Below are 23,418 nucleotides of genomic sequence, written 5' to 3' on the forward strand. Positions count from 1 at the left end.
CCACATTCACTAATTTTACTTTTGAGTTTTGACCCAGTTGTATTATCCCATTCTGTAAAGAGTCTTTGAGCACTGTAAAACGCACAAATCGAATGTATTATTAATAATCATATCAATATTATTATTGTTGATGTTATTATTATTAGTAATATATATGATTATTAATAATAATACACATATTCATATATTATTTATTAACAATCATAATAATGTTACCACCCCCTATCTTCACTTCCTCTCTCTCCTACTGCTTCCTCCCCTGTCTTTCATTGTGCAGGTCATACAGTCCAACATACACCATACTCCCCTCACTCCGCCACCACTCATCTGCCTTGTCAAATCACTGCTTCAGTCAGTCTGACTGACTCGGCGGAGGGTCAGCGGGTTCCCGTCTCCCGTCCAGAATAACGGATACAGTTTCTCATAGAATGGGCAGCGACTGAAGCTGTAGATGTTGGCTCCAGTGTCTGCGTTGTAAAATGAGACATCTCTGGCCTCATAATCCACAAACACCCCTAGTGTCTGAAGTGTCTCTGTCAGGGAGAGGGTGACAGGAGGGTCAGCATGAGCTGTATACACACCACTGTGCAATTGCACAACCCAGACCCCATTGTCAGGTTTCCACAGGATGCTGCTCTTCCTGTTAATGGACTCTGTGGCGACGCCTATCATCCAGGAGAGGTTTCCCGTCACCTTGACCTCATAGTAAAATCTCCCAGAGACGAACCCTTCCTTCCCCAGGACACCCGCGTAGTACTCAAATCTTTTGGGATTACAGGAGAGAGCCTGTCTGGAGTCTCCACATCTCACTTGTCTGCGGTGCTCAGAGAGAAGGAGTCGAGGATGAGCAGTGTCCGGGTCCAGAGACACGTCCACAGCATACTGTCTCACTGTGTTCACTCCCATCTCCTCTAGTGTCTCAGAGAGCGTCTTCTGCATCTTTTCCACAGCTCTCCTCACGGCCTCCATTGGGCCTCGGTCAAACTGGCGCTTCCTTCCAGGCAAGGTCTGGGTTGTGGGGAAGGTGCAGAGGGATGCAGAGCTCTTGAGGAGGTGGAGTTGGTCCTCGGTGTGTGAGAGTATCTTCAGCTCTGAGCTCCTGCTCAGTAACATGTTGATCTCCTCCTCAAGCTTTTTGATGATTTCTTCAGCCTGTTTCTCTAAAGCATTCTGGGTCTTTTCAGCTGCCTTAATGATTTCAGATGTGTTTCTCTCACCAAGGTCGACAGAGTTCCTGATCTTCCGAACCCTCTTCTGTCGCTCCTGGATCATGTGTTGTACTTGTGACTCTGTGTTTCCCAGTTCTACCTTCCTCTCTTCACACTCGTCCTCAATGGGTACAGTCGTGTGGGTCTTGTGGTCAGAGAAAATGCACAGTAAACACACGCACATCTTGTCGTTCTTACAGAACAGTTCCAGAGGCCTTTTGTGCTTCTTACAGACCCTGTCCTCCAGGTTCTCCACAGGATCAATCAGGTTGTGTCTCTTGAAGGAAGCCAGGATCTGGTGAGGCTGCAGGTGACTCTCACAGAAAGAGGCCAGACACACCAGGCAGGACTTCAGAGCCTTGACCCCTTTCTCAGTACAAACATCACAAGGAACATCTCCAGACTCAACAAGATGACTTCGCTCCGGAGGCTTGGTTTCATCTTCAACTGAAGCCAGTTTATTAACCTGAGCGGCCATTTCAGAGAATAAAGTGTTGACTTTGAGATCCGGTCGCCTCTCGAAGGCATTCTTACACATGGGACACAGGCAGCGGTCTCTGCTATCCCAGTAGCCCGTGATACAGGTCTTACAGAAGTTGTGTCCACAGGGGATGGTGACCGGGTCAGTGAACACATCTAGACAGATGGAACACTGGAACTGATCCTCTGACAGACTGGAACTGGCCATAACTGTGAACAAAGAAAAACAAATGATAAATACAGTATAGCTGCCAGCAACCATTCACCGTGTTCAAACACATGGGGCTCTATTTGAGTGAAGCACAAGGCATGCACTGGCTGTTTGGGCCCAAGGTAACATGGTGGTTCGAAGGGAACCCGCTTGCACCAAGATGGGTGGTGTGGCTAGTAGGGGTGTAAAGGTACGCATATCCGTACCGAACCGTTTCAGTGTGTACCGTACCGAACGGCTGTGTAGTGTACCAAACGAATACAACGGTATGTTAACCACTAACGACCACCCACGGGGGCTGTTTTTTTCACAATCTAATATAATAATTATAATTTTTTTATTTGTTTACAAGTCGATTATTAATTTCAATATAGAATATTCGTTGACAGCCCTACAAGTACAATTACTTACTGCACACTACATCACCCCTGAGTGGAACATGGAAAGCCAAACTATTCCCCACTGTACCGAAAACCCGTACCGAACCGTGACTTCAAAACCGAGGTACGTATCGTAACCGTACCGTGGTTTTTGTGTACCGTTACACCTAGTGGCTAGGCATGTGCCGGTATGACATTTTGATGGTATGATAACCTTGGGCAAAAATACCACGGTTTCACGGTAAAAAAAATAAAAAGGAAAAAGTTCAATTCATTTTTCCATTGAACAAAACGGCTTTTATTAGAGTGCACAATCAGCTTTTCTGTAAGTGTTATTTATGAATGTGAATACTGTCTGTATTACACACAGAGGAAACTGTCTGACCACTTTCAAACAAAGTACAGAATACAAAATACTTCCAAATAAACGTTCATGATTATAAATATGTAGGCTACATGTCAAAAGAGCAATACGTTTTGTTAATGTAATCTACTTGCACAGATGTATGTTATATAGCCTAGTACTATTCTTACTGGATTAAACATACATTTAAACAATTCATCTTTCATGATTATGAATATGTAGGCTACATGTGAAAAGGGAAATCGGTCTATACGTTTTGTTAAATGGTCAATGGTTTGCCCTGCATCTACTTAGCATAATCAATGCAAAATAAATATAAAATTACTTATATGAACAAACAGGGTGTACTCTGTGCACACGTTATGGAAGATGTTCAATCTATTATAGTTCAATACAGATCCGCTGGCTCAGTACAGTTTTAGCACGAAACCAGGCCAGACCACGTCTACGCACAGAAAATTTTGGGTCATTCTCATGAAATCAATGATTTACAATGGCCGTGATCTTTTCTAAATAAAGGTTAGCATTTATTCAAGTAAACAAAACATAATATTAAAGATAAAAATTTGCTCTTTCTTGTACAATGAGTTGTTTACTCATAACAATTAATTATTTTAATATTTTAGTACATTTTGTGCTTAAATTCTCATTAGCGCAATACGTCCACATTGATTTCTATGGACCATTGACTTAATTTTATATTTAATAAACTCAAAATATTTCTCTAAAACTTTATTAATATTGTTTATTTATTTGTGTCATCAAGGAAATTCTGATGAATTATACAATTAAATTTACAAATTAATGATTTTTTTGTGGAAAACATAATGTCCATGGATGCAGTTCTCATTATCCACAACAGTTTTCACCTTCCTGTTAAGACTACAGTATTTTTTAAATAAAGTTTTATTCTCCCATGATGCATCACAAAGAAGACAAGCTAGAAGATGGCTACAAGGTAAGTTAAGTCACCTCAATGGTTAACACTTAAAAGTTCTAACTTCCCGCTTCAGCCCTTGTACACGACAAAATTGATTCTCATTACTGAAACATGAAGTATTACTTGTTTGAAAAAAGTTTTGATCATCAATATTTGATCAATACAAAGGTTAATACATTCCTAACATGTGCCATGACATTTTTTTGCAGATGTCATCATGGCTTCTCCATTGTTAGCTAAAAATGCTAACTCCTCTCATCCTCTGCAACACACTTCTCATATACCGCAACATTTTAATGGGTGTTTCGGTAATGAGAACTTCTCTTTCGGCAATGACAATTTGGTAACACATCACATAACTTTGTCATTAAATAGTAATAATTGGTAACACTTCAACATTAAGTGTTCATAAGGTTGTAATTACATAGTAATAATAAAATGTGTATCATCAACAGTTCATTTTGATGTAATTTACTAATTTTCCTGTTTCATTGCAGACAGTCAGCCACTGAGAAGAAGAAAGCGTTAGCAAAGGCTAGGCTAGCAAAATTCAGAGAAAAGGTTTACAACAACCCTGACCTGCTAGACGAGTACAGAAGGAAGGAGAGAGAGGTTGGGGGGGTTGGAAATGGTACAGTCATTAGCAAACATGCTAGTTTATAGGAAGCCTCATACAAGCCATTTAGTTGATAGGATGTCCAGCTTTCTGGCCCTTACTAGAGGATGTGTACACACTCGCACTTTGTAAGCCATTCAGTCCCTACTGTAGGACACACACACACACACACACACACACACACACACACACACACACACACACACAGGGAGAACCCTAGGACACACATATGCACACACACTAGTGTAGGGTCTGTCCATATATGTTTTTCCTAATTTTATGGTATGCTTCCTTTCCATTTCTAGATATCAAAAACGAAAGGAAAATGTTAAGATCAAGAAAATGGAAGATCTTACCTCCAAACAATATGAAAGGAAACAAAAACAATGGAGATAAAATTCGAACAGGCATTATGCTAAAAAGAAAACACTGAATGCCATCTTGGATTTGACCCCTCTCTCCATCAATGAGCCAGATGCCACACAGGTACCGGAGCAAGATGGAGGCCTACCGGTACCACCAAGCCCCCCAGAACTGCCATCAAACTGCCCAACACCAGAGCAGACGTCCACCCCCAAAGCAAGAAGAAAAAGGAAGATGCAGGATGTCCAGGTAGTACCAAGCCCTCCTGAGCCACCTTTGAACTGCCCAACACCAGAGCAGACCTCCACCCCCAAAGCAGGAAGATTGGGTTGGCTTTATATGGTCATTTAGGGAGTCGAATGGAATGGGCTTTTGAGGGGGTAGAGGCGCTGCGGCCTTGGACACAAACGCTATCGGCCTGCTCTGAATTTAATGAATGGATATACTGTTTTAACAGTTTTTGAGAGAAGGATAAACATGACTTAACGATCAACCCTGTTGTGGGGCCCCAGAGGATTAAGAATGTGAAATTACACTTCACAAGCCTTACTGAGAAAGAGGTGGCCGTCCACATTGATTACAGTGAGGTGACCACCCACACTATTGTAATCTATACTATTTATTTTTATTTATTTATTATTTATTCCGCCAATTTTTGTCCACTAACTCCTGCCAGAGCTTTCACACCACAAACAAGTGTAAGGTATCAAAACGACCGGCTTGAGGGCGGCTAAGTGGCGCAGTGGGCAAGGCGCTCGCCACTAACGCAGGAGATGCTGGGTTCGAGCCCAGCTCTCTGCGTTGCTTCCAGCTTGGCTGGTCGTTCATACTAATACAATTGGCAGTATTAGGGGGTGGGAAAGCCGGTGGGGATCGGATGTTGTGGACAGCGACTCCTACAGGTCGGTTGGTGCGCCTGTACAGCAGAATCAGGAAGTAACGGGGGCAGCGTGAGCCTCCCACGCGTTACCCCTCGCCACTGAGAGATTGCGCTGTACAGGTGAAAAGATGCGACGGCTGCCTCCTCGTGTACCGGAGGGGACACGTGATGCAAGGCGTCGTCATCACTGCAGCCGACCAGTGGGAGGCATGGTCTGGCAACGTTCGAGACAGGGGAGGGGAGAATTGAAGGGAGAATTGGCGAGGCGAAATTGGGATGGGAGAAAAATAGAAAAGAAATGGGAGAAAAAGTGGATAAAAAACTAAAAACGACCGGCTTGGTCCAACTCGAGTTGCTATTACTTTTTGGAAAGTTTCACCGCACCGTTTGGCTACAAATCGACTTTAAACGGGAAATGTTGGTCATAAGGAATGAATGGCAGAACATTCTAGAACATTTGTGATGTTACAGTATGATGTCATAATAGTACATTCTAAAACATTTGTGATGTTACAGTATGATGTCATAATAGAACATTCTAGACCATTTGTGATGTCACAGTATGATGTCATAATAGTTCATTCTAGAACATTTGTGATGTCACAGTATGATGTCATAATATAATTCTAGAACATTTGTGATGTCACAGTATGTCATATTATATCATTCTAGAACATTTGTGATGTCACAGTATGATGTCATAATAGAACATTCTAGAACATTTGTGGTGTCACAGTATGATGTCATAATAGAACATTCTAGAACATTTGTGATGTCACAGTATGATGTCACAATAGAACATTCTAAAACATTTGTGATGTCACAGTATGATGTCATAATAGAACATTCTAGAACATTTGTGATGTCACAGTATGATGTCATAATAGATCATTCTAGAACATTTGTGATGTCACAGTATGTCATAATATAACATTCTAGAACATTTGTGATGTCACAGTATGTCATAATATATCATTCTAGAACATTTGTGATGTCACAGTATGATGTCATAATAGAACATTCTAGAACATTTGTGATGTCACAGTATGATGTCATAATAGTACATTCTAGAACATTTGTATCTATTCAACAATTCATAGACCCTCTCCCGTTGGCCAGCGGTGCACAGGCATCACCCACACTTTCACAATTTCCCCACGCGGACAGCTAGCTAGCCGTTGTGGACACTCACCTTAGGCATCTTGTTTGAGAAATGCAGGCTTCAGTGTTGTTTAGTCTATCTGTCTGAACAGGACTGATTAGTCCTGTTTCAAGATGCACAATGAGATCTTCTTCTTCTTCTTCTTCTTATTTGAATTTCCGGCAGAGTAGGACGCATCGTGGCGTATTACTGCCCTCCGCAATTCTTTTTATGGGCTCTTCTTCTTCTCCTTCTTCTCCTTCTTCACCTTCTTTTTCTTCTTCTACTGGACCCCGTCATCAACTACATTGTCCATTGGAGTGCAGCTACTGCTGCTACTTCCTGCCTGAGCCCCCCTCCGCGGGACCCTCCTTGCCCCCTGCTATCTTATCCTGGGCTGCTTTGTCCCTCGCAGCCTTGTCCCTCGCAGCCCCCTCAGCCAATTCTTTACACACCTCCTTCCAGTCCAGACCTTCCAATCCCAGATGTTGAACCGCTATCCTAACAATCATCTTCACCATCTCTGTTCTACCCGTAGCCTCTGCCATACCAGTAACTACCCCTGCCACGAAGGCCACAATACCTAATTTCTCCTCCCTTCCCCTCTCTCTTTCCACCTGCTCTACCCTCACTGCCAAATGCCCTCCTTCAACCCCCTGCACCCTTTCTTGGCTACCCTGTCCTGCCCTGCTAACCGCCCCAGCATACGTCAACTTACCCTCCCTTCTCTCTCTCCGATCCGCGACCTCCTTCATCATCACCTCGCACCCCCGAAACGCTACACTATGCTCCCCACCACAACTACAGCACTTCGGCTTCACTCCCTCTCCACATTTCCCATATTCATGTTCCCCGCCACACCTAGCGCACCTCATCCCCTTCATACACGTGGTAGCTATATGGCCAAACCCCTGGCACCTATAGCACCTAAGAGGATTATGAACAAATTCCCTAACCCTATACATCCTACGCCCTACTAACACCTCCCTAGGAACAACCCCACCCTCAAACGTAATCACTACCGTCCCCGTCACTGCCCTCTCCGCTCCCCTCTTCATCCTTGCTGCACTCTTAACTATGCCATTACGCCCGTCCTCCTTTAGCTCTTCCACCAGCTGCTCTACTGTAACCTCGACCGGTACCCCAACTATCACCCCCTTACATCCCCCCCCCCTCTTCTCCCCTACTCTCGCCACCTTACTTATACCCACCCCCCCAATGCTCTGCATCTTCCTAGCCACCTCCACCTGCCCCTCACTACCACACCCTACGGCCAGATTCCCATCCCACAAAACGTTCACGTACTTTACCTCTCCTAATCGCTCGGCAATGAGTTTGGGCCACTCGAGCCTACCTACTTTCCTCTCATCCCTCTCCCCCTCAAGCCTGACCACTATATGGATCACTTCCGCTTTTGCCACATCTTTTCCTGCACCCTCGTCTCCCGGCCCACTTGAGCTATCGTCCCCCCCTTTCTTCCTCTTCCCCCCTTCTCCCCCCCTCTCCTCCCCCCTACTCTCACTATCCCCATCGCTGTCGTTCCTCTCCGTCCGCTTCTTCCTCTTCTTCCTCACCGTTTCCCACCCCTCCTCCTCCCTCTTCTTTCTCCCTCTCCTCCCCACTGTACTCCGACTGATCGCTAATATCGGTCGTTAGCTCCATTTGCCGTTCTTCCTCTTCCTTCTTCTTCTTCTTTACACCATCCGACTCCTTCCCTTTGTCTTCCACCATCTCCGAGACCTCCTTCTCACTTCCCTCTCCGTAGTCTTCCACCATCTCCGAGACCTCCTTCTCACTTCCCTCTCCACACGTCACACCCCGAGGGGACACTGGGCTCGCACCCGGTGACTCGCGTCCCTCCTGACGCAAGCCCTCATTCCACTCGCTCCCATCTCGATTCACCCAAAACCCTGGACATTCTTGCACCGGCCGGGGCCATTCACGAGGAATCCACTCTCCCCGCTCTCCATAAGCTGCATGGCTCGCCTTCCACCACCGCTCACTCCCCCTCAGCTTTACCCAGCGGTTCATTCGTCTTTCCACAGCTTGAGAGAATTTCTTCCCTCCTCAGTTCTTCTTCTTTTGAATTTCCGGCAGAGTAGACGCATCGTGGCGTATTACTGCCCTCCGCACTTCTTTTGATGATCTCTTCTTCTTCTTCTTCTTCTTCTTTCTTGGCGTATTTCTTCCCTCCTCATTTCTTATACTACACTAGTGGTGTTCCATCTTTAGGCCTCTTCAACTCACACTTTCTCCTTCTTCTCTGCTCCTCTTGCCTGTCCAATACTAATACATACACTAACGCTATATCCTCTGGTACAACTCTGAAGCATGCAGAAATGTCAGCACTGCCTCTGTGATCAACTGGTGGTTCTCATTATCCATGCCAAAGAATGATTTAAGAGAGAAGGAAGATACTCCCAGCTCTACCAGACTTTTATAAAAGATTTCCCTCTCTTTCCTATACCTTTCACATTTTAGGAAGACATGCCCGACAGTTTGTCTCTCCACATTCACACACCCCATCTGGATGTTTGCCCACAATGAACAAGCTACTGTTCAACCCACAGTGCCCCAGCCTCAGTCTACACATCTTCACCCTATCACTCCTTGACCCATATCCCTCCACCTTGATCTTGACCCGAGGCTGCAGAGAGAAATAGTGCCTTCCCTTGGTCCCCCTTTCCCACTCATCCTGCCACTCAGCCTCAACTCCTTTCTTTATCTTATCTCTGAGTTCTACTCTTCCCATTGAAATACCTATCTCTTCCTCCCTTCCCAGGCTCTGTTTGGCAAGGGAGTCAGCCATCTCATTCCCCGCAATCCCAGCGTGTCCCGGGACCCAACAAAACTCCACTGACCAGCCTGCCTTCGCAATCCTATATAAAACCAACATTATTTCCTGAATGAGATCAGGGCGAGCTTTAGACCCACCTGCACTCAGAGCCATCAGTGCAGCAGCCGAGTCAGAGCATATAATCACCTGGCTTGGTCCCACTTCCTCCACCCACCACAATGCCCAGAGGATGGCAAGCAACTCTGTCACAAATACTGAGCTGCCATCGGATATTCTTTGTCCCTTACCGATCCCTAACCAAGGCACCCACCACCCAAATCCTGCCCTCCCACTTTCAGGATCCACAGAGCCATCAGTGTACACCTCCAGAGCCCCTGATTCCAGAAGGAACCTCTCTATTTCCTCCACAATCTCGCCCTTATCCTCCTCCTTCAAGAACCTAAGTTCAATGACTCGATCAGGCAATAGCCAAAATGGCACTGATAGCCACCGAGTGTGCTCCGCCACTCCCCCCTGATGCAGTCTCAACTTCCTGGCCCACTGATCAATACTGGCCAAAAAAGGTTTATACTTATCCCCATCTCCTGAAAGTAAACACCTAGCTGGGAAGGACAGACTTGTCCCACTCAATTTTGCCCAGTACTGTAGCCCTAACTTTACTCTCCTCAGGTTTAGGGGCAACTCCCCCATTTCCACCAATAGTGCTGAAGCAGGGGTGGTCTTAAAAGCTCCACAGCAGATTCTCAAAGCCTTGCACTGAAGCACATCCAGCTTTCGCAAATTAGACTTGGCCGCAGAGCCGTACACATAACAACCATAATCAATTGTTGACCTGATCATCGCCTGGTATATCATGCACGTGGTTGAGAATTGTTGAATATATACTGTACACAAATGTTCTAGAATGTTCTATTATGACATCATACTGTGACATCACAAATGTTCTAGAATGTTCTATTATGACATCATACTGAGAGAATTGTTGAATATATATAGAACACAAATGTTCTAGAATGTTTGATTATGACATCATACTGTGACATCACAACGGAACATGTTTGAGTTCCATTTGAATAATATAAATATTGAACGGACGTTCAAACCTTCGTTTTTAATAAAAAAAAATTATACATTTCTTTCTCTTTTTTTTTTATCCTCAAACTAAATCCTCAATTTGAATAAAGTGATTAATCTGATTAAACGGACATTCGAACCTTCGTTTTTAATTAAAACAATTAAATAAAAATATTATTTTTTTAATATCCTCAAATAAAGTGATTAATCTGATTAAATTAGTCTTTTTTCATTCAGTATTCAATATGGTCTGATATTAACATTCAGTATTCAATAGTGTCTGATTCAATATTAACATTCAGTATTCAAGTAGAACAGCTAGCTAGCCGTTGTGGACACTCACCTTAGGAGTCTTGTTTGAGCAATGCAGGCTTCAGTCTGTGTCAGTCGTGATTCTTCTTCAGAATGAGAGCTTCTGAGAGAATTGTTAGAATTGTTCTATATATATAGAACACAGATGTTCTAGAATGTTCTATTATGACATCATAATCAGTAGGGATATCCTCTTTCATTGGTCTATGTTGACCACGCCCCCATGGTTCGGCCCCTCCCCTTCAGGGGATTCATCTTGATCCTTAGGCCGTGGGTGACACTAATGTTCTAGAATTGTTCTATTATGACATCATACTGTGACATCACTAATGTTCTAGAATGTTCTATTATGACATCATAACTGTGACATCAGTAATGTTCTAGAATGTTCTATTATGACATCATACTGTGACATCACTAATGTTCTAGAATGTGCTATTATGACATCATACTGTGACATCACCAATGTTCTAGAATGTTCTAATATGACATCATACTGTGACATCACAAATGTTCTAGAATGGTTCATTCCTTATGGACCAAAAGTTCCTGTTTAAAGTCGATTTGTAGCCAATCGGTGCAATGAAACTTTCCAAAAAGTAATAGCAACTCGAGTTGGACCAAAAAAAGCTCTGGCAGGAGTTACTGGACAAAAATCGGCGGAATAAATAATTTCAGATGGACCCACCTCACACAGTACCGCAACAAGACAGCGTTCTATCCGGCCTTGACAGTGCCTTTCATGAGAGGGTTTGAATATGTCACCTGGAACTTCTCAGAGGCATCTCATGGCAAGGGTGCCCCTGATGGGGTAGGGGGTGCACTCAAGAACCTAGCAGACCGGCTTGTTGCTTATGGAACTAGCATCCCAGACACCAACACACTGCATGAGCAACTGGCAACACACTCATCTGTAAGGCTATACATGGTAACAGAGGATGAGATCATTTCGGCCCAGGATTTGATTCCTCCATCCCTGAATACAGTGCCCGGGACTATGAAGATTCACCAGGTAAGTCAATGTGACATGAGGTTGAACAAGTTTGATTGATTGATTGATTGATTGATTGATTGATTGATTGATTGATTGAACACAATAGATTGTAGAATGGGTACAATACAGTACGGCTCAATACACACAATTGTTAAGGGGATGCAGACCAGAGAAAGACTTTCGTCTTGTTTACATCAGGGTCCCTCATTTTCAATTCATAATGACATTTATGACATACACAACATACAGATATACAGATATATCATGGCATTTATGACATACATGACATACAGATTTACAGTACTGTTACAATTGTGACATACACAATATGCAAATATACAGTACTGTTAAACAAAGATCCTAACAGAAAATATATACATACGAGGGGGAGGAGACTGTACATTGGGAAGTGGTGGGTGGGGGGGAGGGGATGGGATGGGAGGGTTTGGACATTTACGGGGGCCAGTTTCAAATTGCAGTCTCCTGTAGGTGCTTTTGAGAACGGTTTTGAAGGTGGGTAGGGATTTAAAATTTTTTACGGCTGTGGGTAGGGCGTTCCACATTGATGTGGCATAATTGCGAAACGTGTTTAGACCCTTGTTTGTGCCGAATCTGGGTTGAACATGATTTGTGGAACTCACTCTGGTGTTGTGTTCGTGGTATTCACTGACTAGGGATCAGGGGCGGATTTAGGATTGTAGGATATCCGGGGCTTAGCCCAGATGGGCCCCCCCCCCCCCCTTTTTTTTTTTTTTTTTTTTTTATTTTTTTTTGGGCAGGCAAGGGGTGGTTTGGAGGGGGTCCGGCACAACCCCCTCCACGACAGATTTTTTTTGAATTTAATGAACCTGTACGTGCAATTTCCTGCAATATAGAGCCTTCAATCTTGACCAATAAAGCTGCTCTTTTCACTATAAAACTGGTTAGATTTATATATTGGGGGGGGATATATCATATTTTTCATATAATCAAAAAGTGGTGGAGCAAGATCATACCTTTGCTCCCCCAAGTTCAATAGTGGGAGAGCAGAGATGCTCCGAATGCTCTTATGGCCAGGCGTCTATGATTCACTGATACAAAGTAAAATAGTGCAGTGCAATAAAATAGTTAGTCAAATAGAATAAAATAATGCAATAGTGCATTGCAATAAAATAGTTATAATCGTATTTTTTCGGGAGGCCGGTAAGGAGTGCATTACAGTAGTCGAGTTGGCTTGAGATAAAGGCATGGATCTGGTTTTCAGCGTCCTTTTGATTTATAAATGGCCGTACTTTAGCTATGTTTCTAAGGTGGAAGAATTAAGTTTTTGTCAACTTGTTGATTGTGATTTAAAGCTTAGGTCTGAGTCTACCATAACACCAAGACTTAACTCACTCAAATACAGTTAGCAGCTGGATAGACCACAGATGGAAATTAGCTTCTGCTAAATCTGGTGCAAACATATTTTCATGTAACAATGATGAATTGTAAAAAAAAAAAAAAAAAAAATCTTTTTTTTTTTTTAAATAGATTCGGGGCTTTTCAGAATACATCCGGGGCTTGAGCCCAGGTAGCCACCCCCTAGCTCCGCCCCTGCTAGGGATGTCCCGATCCGATCACGTGATCGGGAAAAGAAATTAAATAAAAATCGGCAGTCAATAAAAGATTTTTTATTTTTTTTTATTCAACAAACATGACCATGTTCACGTCTTAAACTCATAGGGAGGCCTTAGTTTTGGTTTTAAATTACATATAATATATCATTAATGTATTTATTGTCACACAGAGCAGAATAATTGTCCACAACAAACACATTCCCTTTAATTTACACCGTTGCAACAAACACATCCCCTTTAATTTAGACCGGTGTTCTGGCTACATGCTCACATCACAACAGTACAACACGTCGCTCCCGAAACACTGTTATCCACTCACTTGAGCAGCTAGAGGTTTGGACGTTGGAACTAAGCATTTTAAAATAGAAAGTGAAGCCAGTCCAACAGCAATTGCAATGTTTGCAAGGACGACATTCCGTGTGGAGGAAAAACTCAGCAGGCTGGAGCCTGGAGGCGGACTTTTCAGACTAACTTTTCACCTGGATAACGTCAATTATTTGCTGTGACTAAAAGCAGCTAGAGGTTTGGAAGTTGGAACTAAGCATTTTAAAATAGAAAGTCAAGCCAGTCCAGCAATTGCAATGTTTGCAAGGACGACATTCCGTGTGGAGGAAAAACTCAGCAGGCTGGAGCCTGGAGGCAGACTTTTCAGACGAACTTTTCACCTGGATAACGTCAATTATTTGCTGTGACCAATGTTCCCTCTAATAATTTTTTGGTCTGAGCAAACACTCAAACCTCCTGAGCAGACATCAGCAACTACTGAGCAACATACGTCACCTGCCGATTAACCGGTTAGTTGATATGCGGCGGTTTGTAAAAAATCTGAGAATCTTAATTTCCCTTAATGTCTAACATAAAAATATATACATTTTGCTGATACACAGAGAAATAATACAAAAAGGCATATTATATTCCTTAATCAAATATTTATTTGACCATTGATTGACGATACAGAGCATAGTCCTTACTTTGGCTGGGTTGGCGGTAGGGGTGGGACGATACATCGATCCAGATCGATACATCGATGTAATTATCAACAATCGAATTGGATCGATGCAATGTAATAAGATCGATTCATATCGATACTCTTATTTTGAAAATCCTGTGGAGAGTCTCATATCCACCCAAGAACAACAGCAGTAGCTCCGTGTGTGTAGACGTTACAGCATAGCATTCTCCCTTTCTGTGTGTGTGTGTGTGTGCGCGCGTCTTTGGAAAGACCAGATGAGGTCAGAGGAGTTTGATGTTTAAATGTTATTTAAACATAAACAATATAATACATAATAAATGTAGGCCTATACATGATCATGCAACATCAACAAATTGTTGTAGGAACGGTTTGGGAGAGGGAGGTAGGGAGGGGTTTTAGGTTGTGAGTTTTGAGTTCCAAAAAAATGGAGCTTAAAGTTTAAAGCTCAATATATCAAAACGTGGCACTTTACAGTGAACAGGAGGTCTATTTGTATTAAAAACAATAGATTGATTTTCCTTTAAATGTCTGGAAGAGCTCAAAAATACAAATGTCAAATGATATTTTCGTTACCTTTTTTTAGTTGATCTAAATGTTACTGATTGTGTTAAATGGGCATATGATATCATCTCATATCGATTGCAGGCACCTGAATCTAATCTAATCGTATTGTATCGTGAGAGACTTTGTGATATCGGCAAATATCGTATCGTTGTCCAAAGAATCGATATCGTATCGTATCATGATGAAACTGGTGATTCCCACCCCTAGTTGGCGGCGGCGGTGTGAGTCGTGTCACTAACCTAACCTTTGTCTTTTTAGGAGGCTGACTCGTCATTATTTTATTAAGTGAATTATAATGCGACTTCAAGGGTGCATTATTGTGATTTTTTTTTAAAGAGGACACTCTGCCTTTAGCCTCAAGATACTTAATCAAAGTTTACTCAAAGATGCCTTATCATTATAATATATTTAAAGTATACCTCCTCTGTATGGATATAAAATTATTGTTTATATTATTTTATATAACAAAATAATATCTCTCTATAACCAAAGTTACTCAACATGCTGTATTATGCCTAAAGTAATCTGACAAATCGCAAGAAAATAACTAAATCAACCTATGACAAAATAATATATATTTTCAAGTCTTACTGGACAAAATAAATAACAAGAAAAATATGATGTAATGTTCTAAATAATACCTCTTCTGTATTAGAAAATCCAGCTTTAAAAAAGATATCTTTATCTTTTCAATGTAAATTATAAAACAGTAACCTCACAAATAGGCCTGCCACGATAACACATTTTGCTGGGCGATTAATTGCCCCCGAAAATATCGCGATAAGCGATATTATTGCGACCGGTTAGAGAATTTTTTTTTTAGACATTTATTTCCCCAAACTTTTATTTTGAAGCCCACCGCTCCGTCTTTTCCGGTGTTTTAGACTTTTCCCCGGCGCTGCACCTGGACCCTAGTCAGCAGCCCTCACTCATGCGATGTAAACCAGGGACTCGAATACGCATGTTGTTGTTGTTGTTGTTGTAGGATATAGATGCCAAGAGCTATCTGTAGCTACTGCTGGATGGCGTTGGGACAACGCCTCAGTGAACTATTTAGTTTACTGCGACATTTCGTAGTGACTAGTTACCTAGCCAACGGAGGTATTATGCACTGGACTATTGCTGGAGGATTTGTTGATGTCGGGAGCTATCCGTAGCTAGCCGGCTGGATAACGTTACACAATGCCTCGTGTATTAAACTAAGTGAATAGTTGACTGGGTCATTTTGTAACGGTAGCTAACGTTATCTCACGAAGGTCCCACACTGACTAGACTAACGTCACGGTGAGGCAATAGCCTCTGTTTACATGCAGGCATTAGCAGCAGCAGCAGTGCTAACTAACGTTACATAGTTACAGAAACAGAAACAGGTGGGGAGGGGGTAGCAGCAGCAGCAGCAGCAGTGCGCGGTGCGCGCTGCATGTCTGTGCTGAGACAGCGAGTGAGAACTCCGCTAAAGAATTGGATCATGATTTTCGGTTTTCACATGACTATTTGATAGCCCGTCACACGGCGCTCAGACGTCTCAGTGGGAGGCGCCAAACGTAAAAACTGAGCAGGAGCAACACTATTGAGAAATGTAGTTAAGCTATGTGGCGTTGGCGTTGCCCCACGGAGCTGCTGTGATCTGTAGTAAAGCCAGCGGCCCGCCTCCCAACACGGACAGTGACTGACAAGGGGCACTGGTTCCGCCTCATTAAAACAAACGCGCAAATAGCAATTAATCGCGCCCGTCAAAATCATTGCATTAATTTTAATTATCGCGGCAATTAATCGATTTATTGCTTATCGCGGCAGGCCTACTCACAAAGATACTAATTTAAAAGTGCACTATGCAGTTTCAGATTTGTTGCAATTAGTGTACTAAACTAATTTATTACACACATAATCCTTAGAATGATTGTATCATAAGCATCTTATCAAACCAAAACATAATTTTGAGGCATCAAAATAGTTTTAAATTATTTTCTTTCTCTGTATATCTGCATTCTTCAATCAATTCGGTCAACTTTGCCATCAAACTCTCGCCTCGCACTGCTTTGTTTGTAATGTTTTGCTGTGTCCATGTGAGCTTTGAGATCGCCACATCAACATATGGTCAAGCTTTGCACGCGTTGCACTCCGCTTCCAATTAGTCTCGACCGGGATGATAAATTGGAAGTTTTCTCTGAAGTAGGGTTGGGCATCGTTTGGATTTGAACGATTCCGGTTCCGATTCCGATTCTCCATATCGATTCCTGTTCTAAACGATTCCCGATTCCGATTCTTTGAGGTGCAGGTCAAAACAGGTCACAGCTTATTTCGAAGGAGATTTTTTTTGTTTTTTTTTTATTTCAAAAAGAAAATCATACTATTCACATTTTCAGTTGACTTGATACAGTTTAATTTGGTTGCTGTACTGTAACTAGGGTATTAAAGTAAAAAAAAAAAAAAAAAAAAAAAAGTAAAAAAAAAGTAAAAAAAAAAAAAAAAAAAAATCGAAATTTAGAATCGAAATTCAAATATGTTACTTCCGGTTCCTGAACCCGAAGTTAGGAACCGGTTCCTATTAGAACCGGTTTTCGGTGCCCAACCCTACTCTGAAGTTCATCTGTAATGTACATTTTCGCGTTTGCATTGTGAGGAGCCAGCAATGCTGGTCGGATCTGTCAACTTCCTCATCTGTTGTGTGTGTCTGTGTGAGCGTGCAGTAGCACTGCCCACAAAGCACTGAAAGCGGGGCTTCTCTTGGTAACGTCACACGCAACAGGGTTAGGGATGGTTAGGGATGTCCCGATCCAAATTTTTTGCTCCCGATCCGATCCCGATCATGTGATTTTGAGTATCTACCGATACCGATCTTTCCCGATCCGATAAAAAAATAAATAAAAAAAAAATATATATATTTTTTTGTATCCCAATTTCTCAGATTACATTCACCCTGAATGTTGACGTTATCCAGGTGAAAAGTTAACTTCATTCAAGCGAGGCATTGCAATCCTTGCATAAATCATTTGATGTATAATTAAATCAAAGGAAATGCGTTCTGATGCTGGATACTATTGGTTTGTTTTGGCAAAATTCTTCTGCTCTGTGTGACAATAAATAAATGATGATATGCAATTTAAAACCAAAACTAAAGCCTCAGTATGAGTTTAAGACGTGAACATGGTCATGTTTGTTGAATAAAAAAAAAAGTTAAAAAAAAAGAATAAAAAAAATCATAAAAAATAAATCATTTTCTTTTTTTTCTTTTTTTTTGCGCGACCGATTTCAGATGTGCGCAGGAGCGTTTTGCCATGTGCGCGCGCGCGCACGGGCGCACCTTAGGGGGAACATTGGCTGTGACTAAGGATTATCGTCTGCGTTTCAGACCGTAAGTCGAACACTGAATGTATACTAATGTGCAAACATATATTGAAACTTTTAATATTTCTCATGAAGCACATTTCTCAGGGTGAATGTAATAATTTGTATTTTTAAACAGAATGTTGTTAAACAGAATAAAGTTGTGAGTTGAGCTGAACAAATGCATTTTTTTCTTAATTTGATTGAGAGGATATGCAAATGCCTTAGTTGCAATTTTATGAAAGCATCCAGTCACTGCAGTCAGTGAGCGTTGGCAAGCCCTGAAATTATCTATCATTAAAAAGGTTAACTTGACAAATAGACAGTAAATTAGAGGTTTTCATAATTATGTAATTTGTTGTGTTACCAACATTTTGTGATGCAAGTAAAATGACACAAATGTAATTGACTGCTTTGGTGTTTGTGGCTAATCAGACACACCAAGTGGTTTGCTTTGAATAACCAACAAGCTTGCTCTTAAGCCTCAAGTTGTGTCTGGCAACACTTAGCATACTTATTATCATTACTGAAATCATTAATCTCATTTCCGAAACCCATGTATCATTACCACAACAGCTGTTAATTTAAAGGTTATTTAATTTTGTGAACAATTATAATTTGATTCTAAAAGCATGTCCATTGTTATGTGCTTTCAGGTTTACAATGACATTTTAAGACAAATTCAGGTTTCCATGAAATATCACAAAAATTTGGTTGACGACTGCAGAAGGTGTTGCGGTAATGAGAGTAATATGACAAACTATTCTAAAAATGATTATTTAAAGATATATATTATTTCATAGTTTCAGGTATGTGTCTATGACTGTTAATAATCAATTCTTAAAACTGTGAAAATGTATACGCTTTTCTTATTGTCTTGAAGTTTTAAGACTGTTGCGGTAATGAGAATTTGAAGGACTTATTTTGGAAAATGTGTTCAAAAAGGTGTTAAATTGTAAAAAAATATTTTCTAATTATTATTCACATATACTCCAGACCTGGCTTATAGTGCTTGGAAAGGAAATTTGTTGATGCAAGTTTGTTAAAAAAAAATTATCTTTGAAATTTTGAAATCAAGATTTCATGAGAATCACCGAGATGCTGGTGCTCTGTGCTATTTTCACTGGTGGGTCGCGGGGCCATTTTGAGTGAGTCGCGGATGTGCGTGTAAAAAAATAAATAAAATAAAATAAAAAAAGTAAAATAAATATATATATATATTTTATATCATTTTTTTTGCACTACCTATCTTTGTGAAAGTGGCTTCTCAGCTCTGATCCAGCTGAAGACAAAGCGGAGGAACAGATTGGACATTGAGCATGACCTCAGAGTTGCTTTGTCTACCATCACCCCAGACTTTGAGACTCTTGTCAGGAGCAAACAACATCCCCAGTTATCCCATTAGTTCCCTGCATGTTAACACTTTCTCCGCCAATAACGTCGTACAACGGGTTTCAAGTTCATGCGAATTCTGCCAGATCACGGCGTACAACGTTATTCTGATCATATTTCATATTTTCGCCATGGTATTCATATTTCACTCACAGAGCCTTGTCTGATGCTGTGGGACTCAGCACAACTCTGCAACGCTTCAATACTGCCACCTGGTGGATGATCAGCGACTTGCCAAACCGGATATGCCGGTTGGATATCGGTGCGTCTCCTAAATCCGTCCAGCCACTCGCATATCATCCCAGGACTCTAGCCACACACCGTGGATATGGATCGCTGCCATAACTCAATAATCGACATGATTTGGGCGTGTATTAGTATTATACAAACCGGAAATGGATCGCCTCGATCCCCATCACATAACTGGAATCTGTTTGCTCCAGTATCATCGCCCAACGGTAAGAGGAGGCTGCCATGAGTTTCAGCGTTTTTGTTTATTATTATCGATGCAAACTGCTCTGATCTATACATCACCCATACTACATAAATCATTTAACGACGATCACGGAATTATAAACAACCCCCCCCCCCCCTCCGTTGACCCGCGCATGATCAGTCATAACGTTTAGGACCATGTACAGTTGAAATGTTTAATATAGCGTGTATCGGCAACAAATGGCATTTGATAATGTATATGCATTTATGCCTATATCTCACGTTCTAGGAATTACTGCAGAAAACGATAAAAACATTTATATTCTAGATGGTATTTTTGTATGAATGTGTGAATGAAAAAGTTAAACGTTCCTACATCCTGAACGATAGATAATCGATGTTGAATGGGCCATACTGTAGGGGTGGGAATCACCAGTTTCATCACGATACAATATCGATTCTTTGGACAACGATACGATATTTGCCGATAACACAAAGTCTGCCACGATATGATACAATTCGATTCAGGTGGCTGCGATCGATATGAGACGATATTATGTGCCCATTTAACACAATCAGTCACATTTAGATCAACTAAAAAAAGGCTACGGAAATATCAATTGACGTTTTTATTTTTGAGCTCTTCCAGACATTTAAACTAAAAACAATCTATTGTTTTTAATACAAATAGACCTCCTGTTCACTGTAAAGTGCCACGTTTTTATATATTGAGCTTTAAACTTTAAGTAAAATGTTTTGGAACTCACAACACGCAAGCTAAAACCCCTTCCTCTCCCAAACCGTTCCTACAATTGTTTTATGTTGCATGATGATCATGAATACATTCATTATGTATTCATGTTTAAATATCAACATTATCTGTCCATCCTCAGTAAATAATATCAATATAATAATACTCCTGACTTCATCTGGTATTTTCAAACACACGCACACACACAGACAGAATGCCCCCGCCCGCCCCTCCTCCTTCCCCTCTCCTCTCTCCGTTTCTCTCTCTCTTAGCTTAGTTAGCTTAAGCAGCTAATGTAACGTTAATTTAGGTCTGCCCACGCGACGTGGGCATAAAAGAATGGCGACGACGCAAAGCATGTTAGATGCATTTGACCCGTTGCGGGGGGAAACTGCACAGACTTATATCGGCTCGCAAAATAGAGGCTCCCTAGCGCTGCTCTGCTGTACAGAGCTACACGGAGTTTCACAATACTGGGCGCGGGGCGGATATTCCCAAAGGTCAGTGAATACCACGATCACAACACCAGAGGGAGCTCCACAAATCATGTTAAACCCAGATTCGGCTCAAACAAGGGACTAAACACGTTTCGCAATTATGCCACATCAATGTGGAACGCCCTACCCAAAGCTGTAAAGGAATGTGAATCACTACCCACCTTCAAAAACACTCTAAAAAAACACCTACGGGAGACTGCAATTCGAAACTGGCCCCTACAAATGTCCTAACCCAATTGTACAGTAAATTACCAAGTATGGCTTTGTCAGTATTCCAATGTACAGTGTCCCCTACCGACCCCCCACCTCCAATGTACAGCGCCCCACCCACCCCACCCACCCAACCTCCTCCAATGTACAGTTTCTACGTATACACTCTTTTTCTGGACACTTTTGTATCAAACAGTACTGTATTTGCAAATCTGGTATGTCATAAATGTATAGATGTAGCAGTACTGTCTATCTGTATGTTGTGTATGTCATATATGTTATGATGAATTGAAAATGGGGGACCCTGATGTAAACAAGACGAAAGTCTTTCTCTGGTCTGCATCCCCTTAACAATTGTATGTATTGAGCTGTACTGTACCCATTCTGCAATCTGTTAATAAACTTTTCAATCAATCAATCAAGCTTTGGCATGGATTGATTGTTTAGGGATAAACCTGATGACATTTTTTTTAGATTTCAATAGGTGTAGGCTATATGGACACATACAGGAAAATACATGATCTATATTCATTCATAAATGGATGATGCGGCTTAATATTGGATCTCTTTGTCCTCGGTGGAAGTTATTCCTATATACCAGGCGCATGGTGTTCTTCGATTGGCCATAATGACGCCAGGCACGACTCCAGCTGCTAATCATGTCTCCCTCCTGCTCCAGCCCCGCGCCACAGGCGCTTGTCTCACCAAATAGTTAGAATAAGTTGGACACACAGTGCAAATAAAGTCAAACGTAAATTGATGAGGTCAAAATGAACAAGAATACACTCATTCCTGCTAGTATTATGGTACCATCAAAGTACATGCCATTAAATATAATGGTCAGAGGTTTGGGTGTGTAAATTCATGTAAAAACGGATTCCTATATTCTTATGACATTTGTGTATTTCCTTCTCAATCAAATCCTACTCACCTTTAAATGGCTATATTCTTCACACGTGTAAACAGGCTCCGGAAAGTTTGGTGAAACTCTTCGTAAGGATTTCTGCTGCGTGTTTCTGCCGTTCAGGGACTTTCAGTTTCATTTCTGCAAAGTGACGTCACTAAGCCCCTTCCTCTTCACAGTTGTTTGCCCAATGATTGGAGTATTCACAGAACCTGCCCCTAAAAGATTCAGTTCAATGAAAAGCGTATTTTTCAATCTTGTTGCATATTTTAAGGTATGTTGGTGTAAAATTACCCAAAATGTTAGACCTGCTGTTGATCTATATCCCCCTGTGCAGTTTAAACAAGAGTTATATATATATGAATGAATATATATGGTGTTTAAACAGTTAGGAGTTAAATGCAGTTGAAACAGTTAGAAGTAAAAAAAAAATGCAGTTTAAACAGTATGGTGCATTTTATATAGCGCTTTTATCTGAAGTGCTTTACAATTTTGCTCCTCACATTCACCCATTCACTCACACATGACGGAGGCAACCATGCAAGGTGCCAACCGGCAACTGGGTAGCAATTAGGGGTTAATTGTCTTGCTCAAGGATCTATAAATCTAGGATTTATCCGCTGGTAAAAGTAATCAGGCACCCAGGAGGAGCGGCAATCGAACCGGGAACCATCCGACTACCAGATGACCGCTCTACCTCCTGAGCCACTGTCGCCCCATTTAGGAGTTAAATATGTTGTTTCAACAGAGTTATATTATGCAACAGTTAAGTTTAGTCAATTATTTGGAATGAAGACCATGTACAATCAATCACAAATACAGTACATGGAATAAGCATGTATTGTGAAGTGATTGATTGATTGATTGAACATTTTAATTAACAGATTGCAGAATGGGTACAGTACAGTACAGCTCAATACACACAATTGTTAAGGGGATACAGACCAGAGAAAGACTTTCATCTTGTTTACATCAGGGTCCCCCATTTTCAATTCTTAATGTAACGGTAG

General features: G+C 41.5%; 1 protein-coding gene across 1 annotated transcript; it reads right to left on the reverse strand.

Moving 5' to 3' along the window:
* Window positions 1–348: 348 nt before the first annotated feature.
* LOC311245285 (E3 ubiquitin-protein ligase TRIM39-like) lies at window positions 349–22,532 on the reverse strand (the record flags this gene model as incomplete). The annotated part of the gene is made up of 2 exons (XM_084335121.1): window positions 22,436–22,532; window positions 349–1,898 (listed from the first exon to the last, which is right to left on the reverse strand). Exon 2 carries the CDS (start codon window positions 1,894–1,896, stop codon window positions 349–351), a length of 1,548 nt encoding a protein of 515 aa, XP_084191247.1. The 5' UTR covers window positions 1,897–1,898; window positions 22,436–22,532.
* Window positions 22,533–23,418: the final 886 nt, after the last annotated feature.

This window comes from Notolepis coatsorum (assembly GCF_963971535.1).
Source record: "Notolepis coatsorum genome assembly, chromosome: 18".
In the NCBI taxonomy this organism is placed as follows: domain Eukaryota; kingdom Metazoa; phylum Chordata; class Actinopteri; order Aulopiformes; family Paralepididae; genus Notolepis; species Notolepis coatsorum.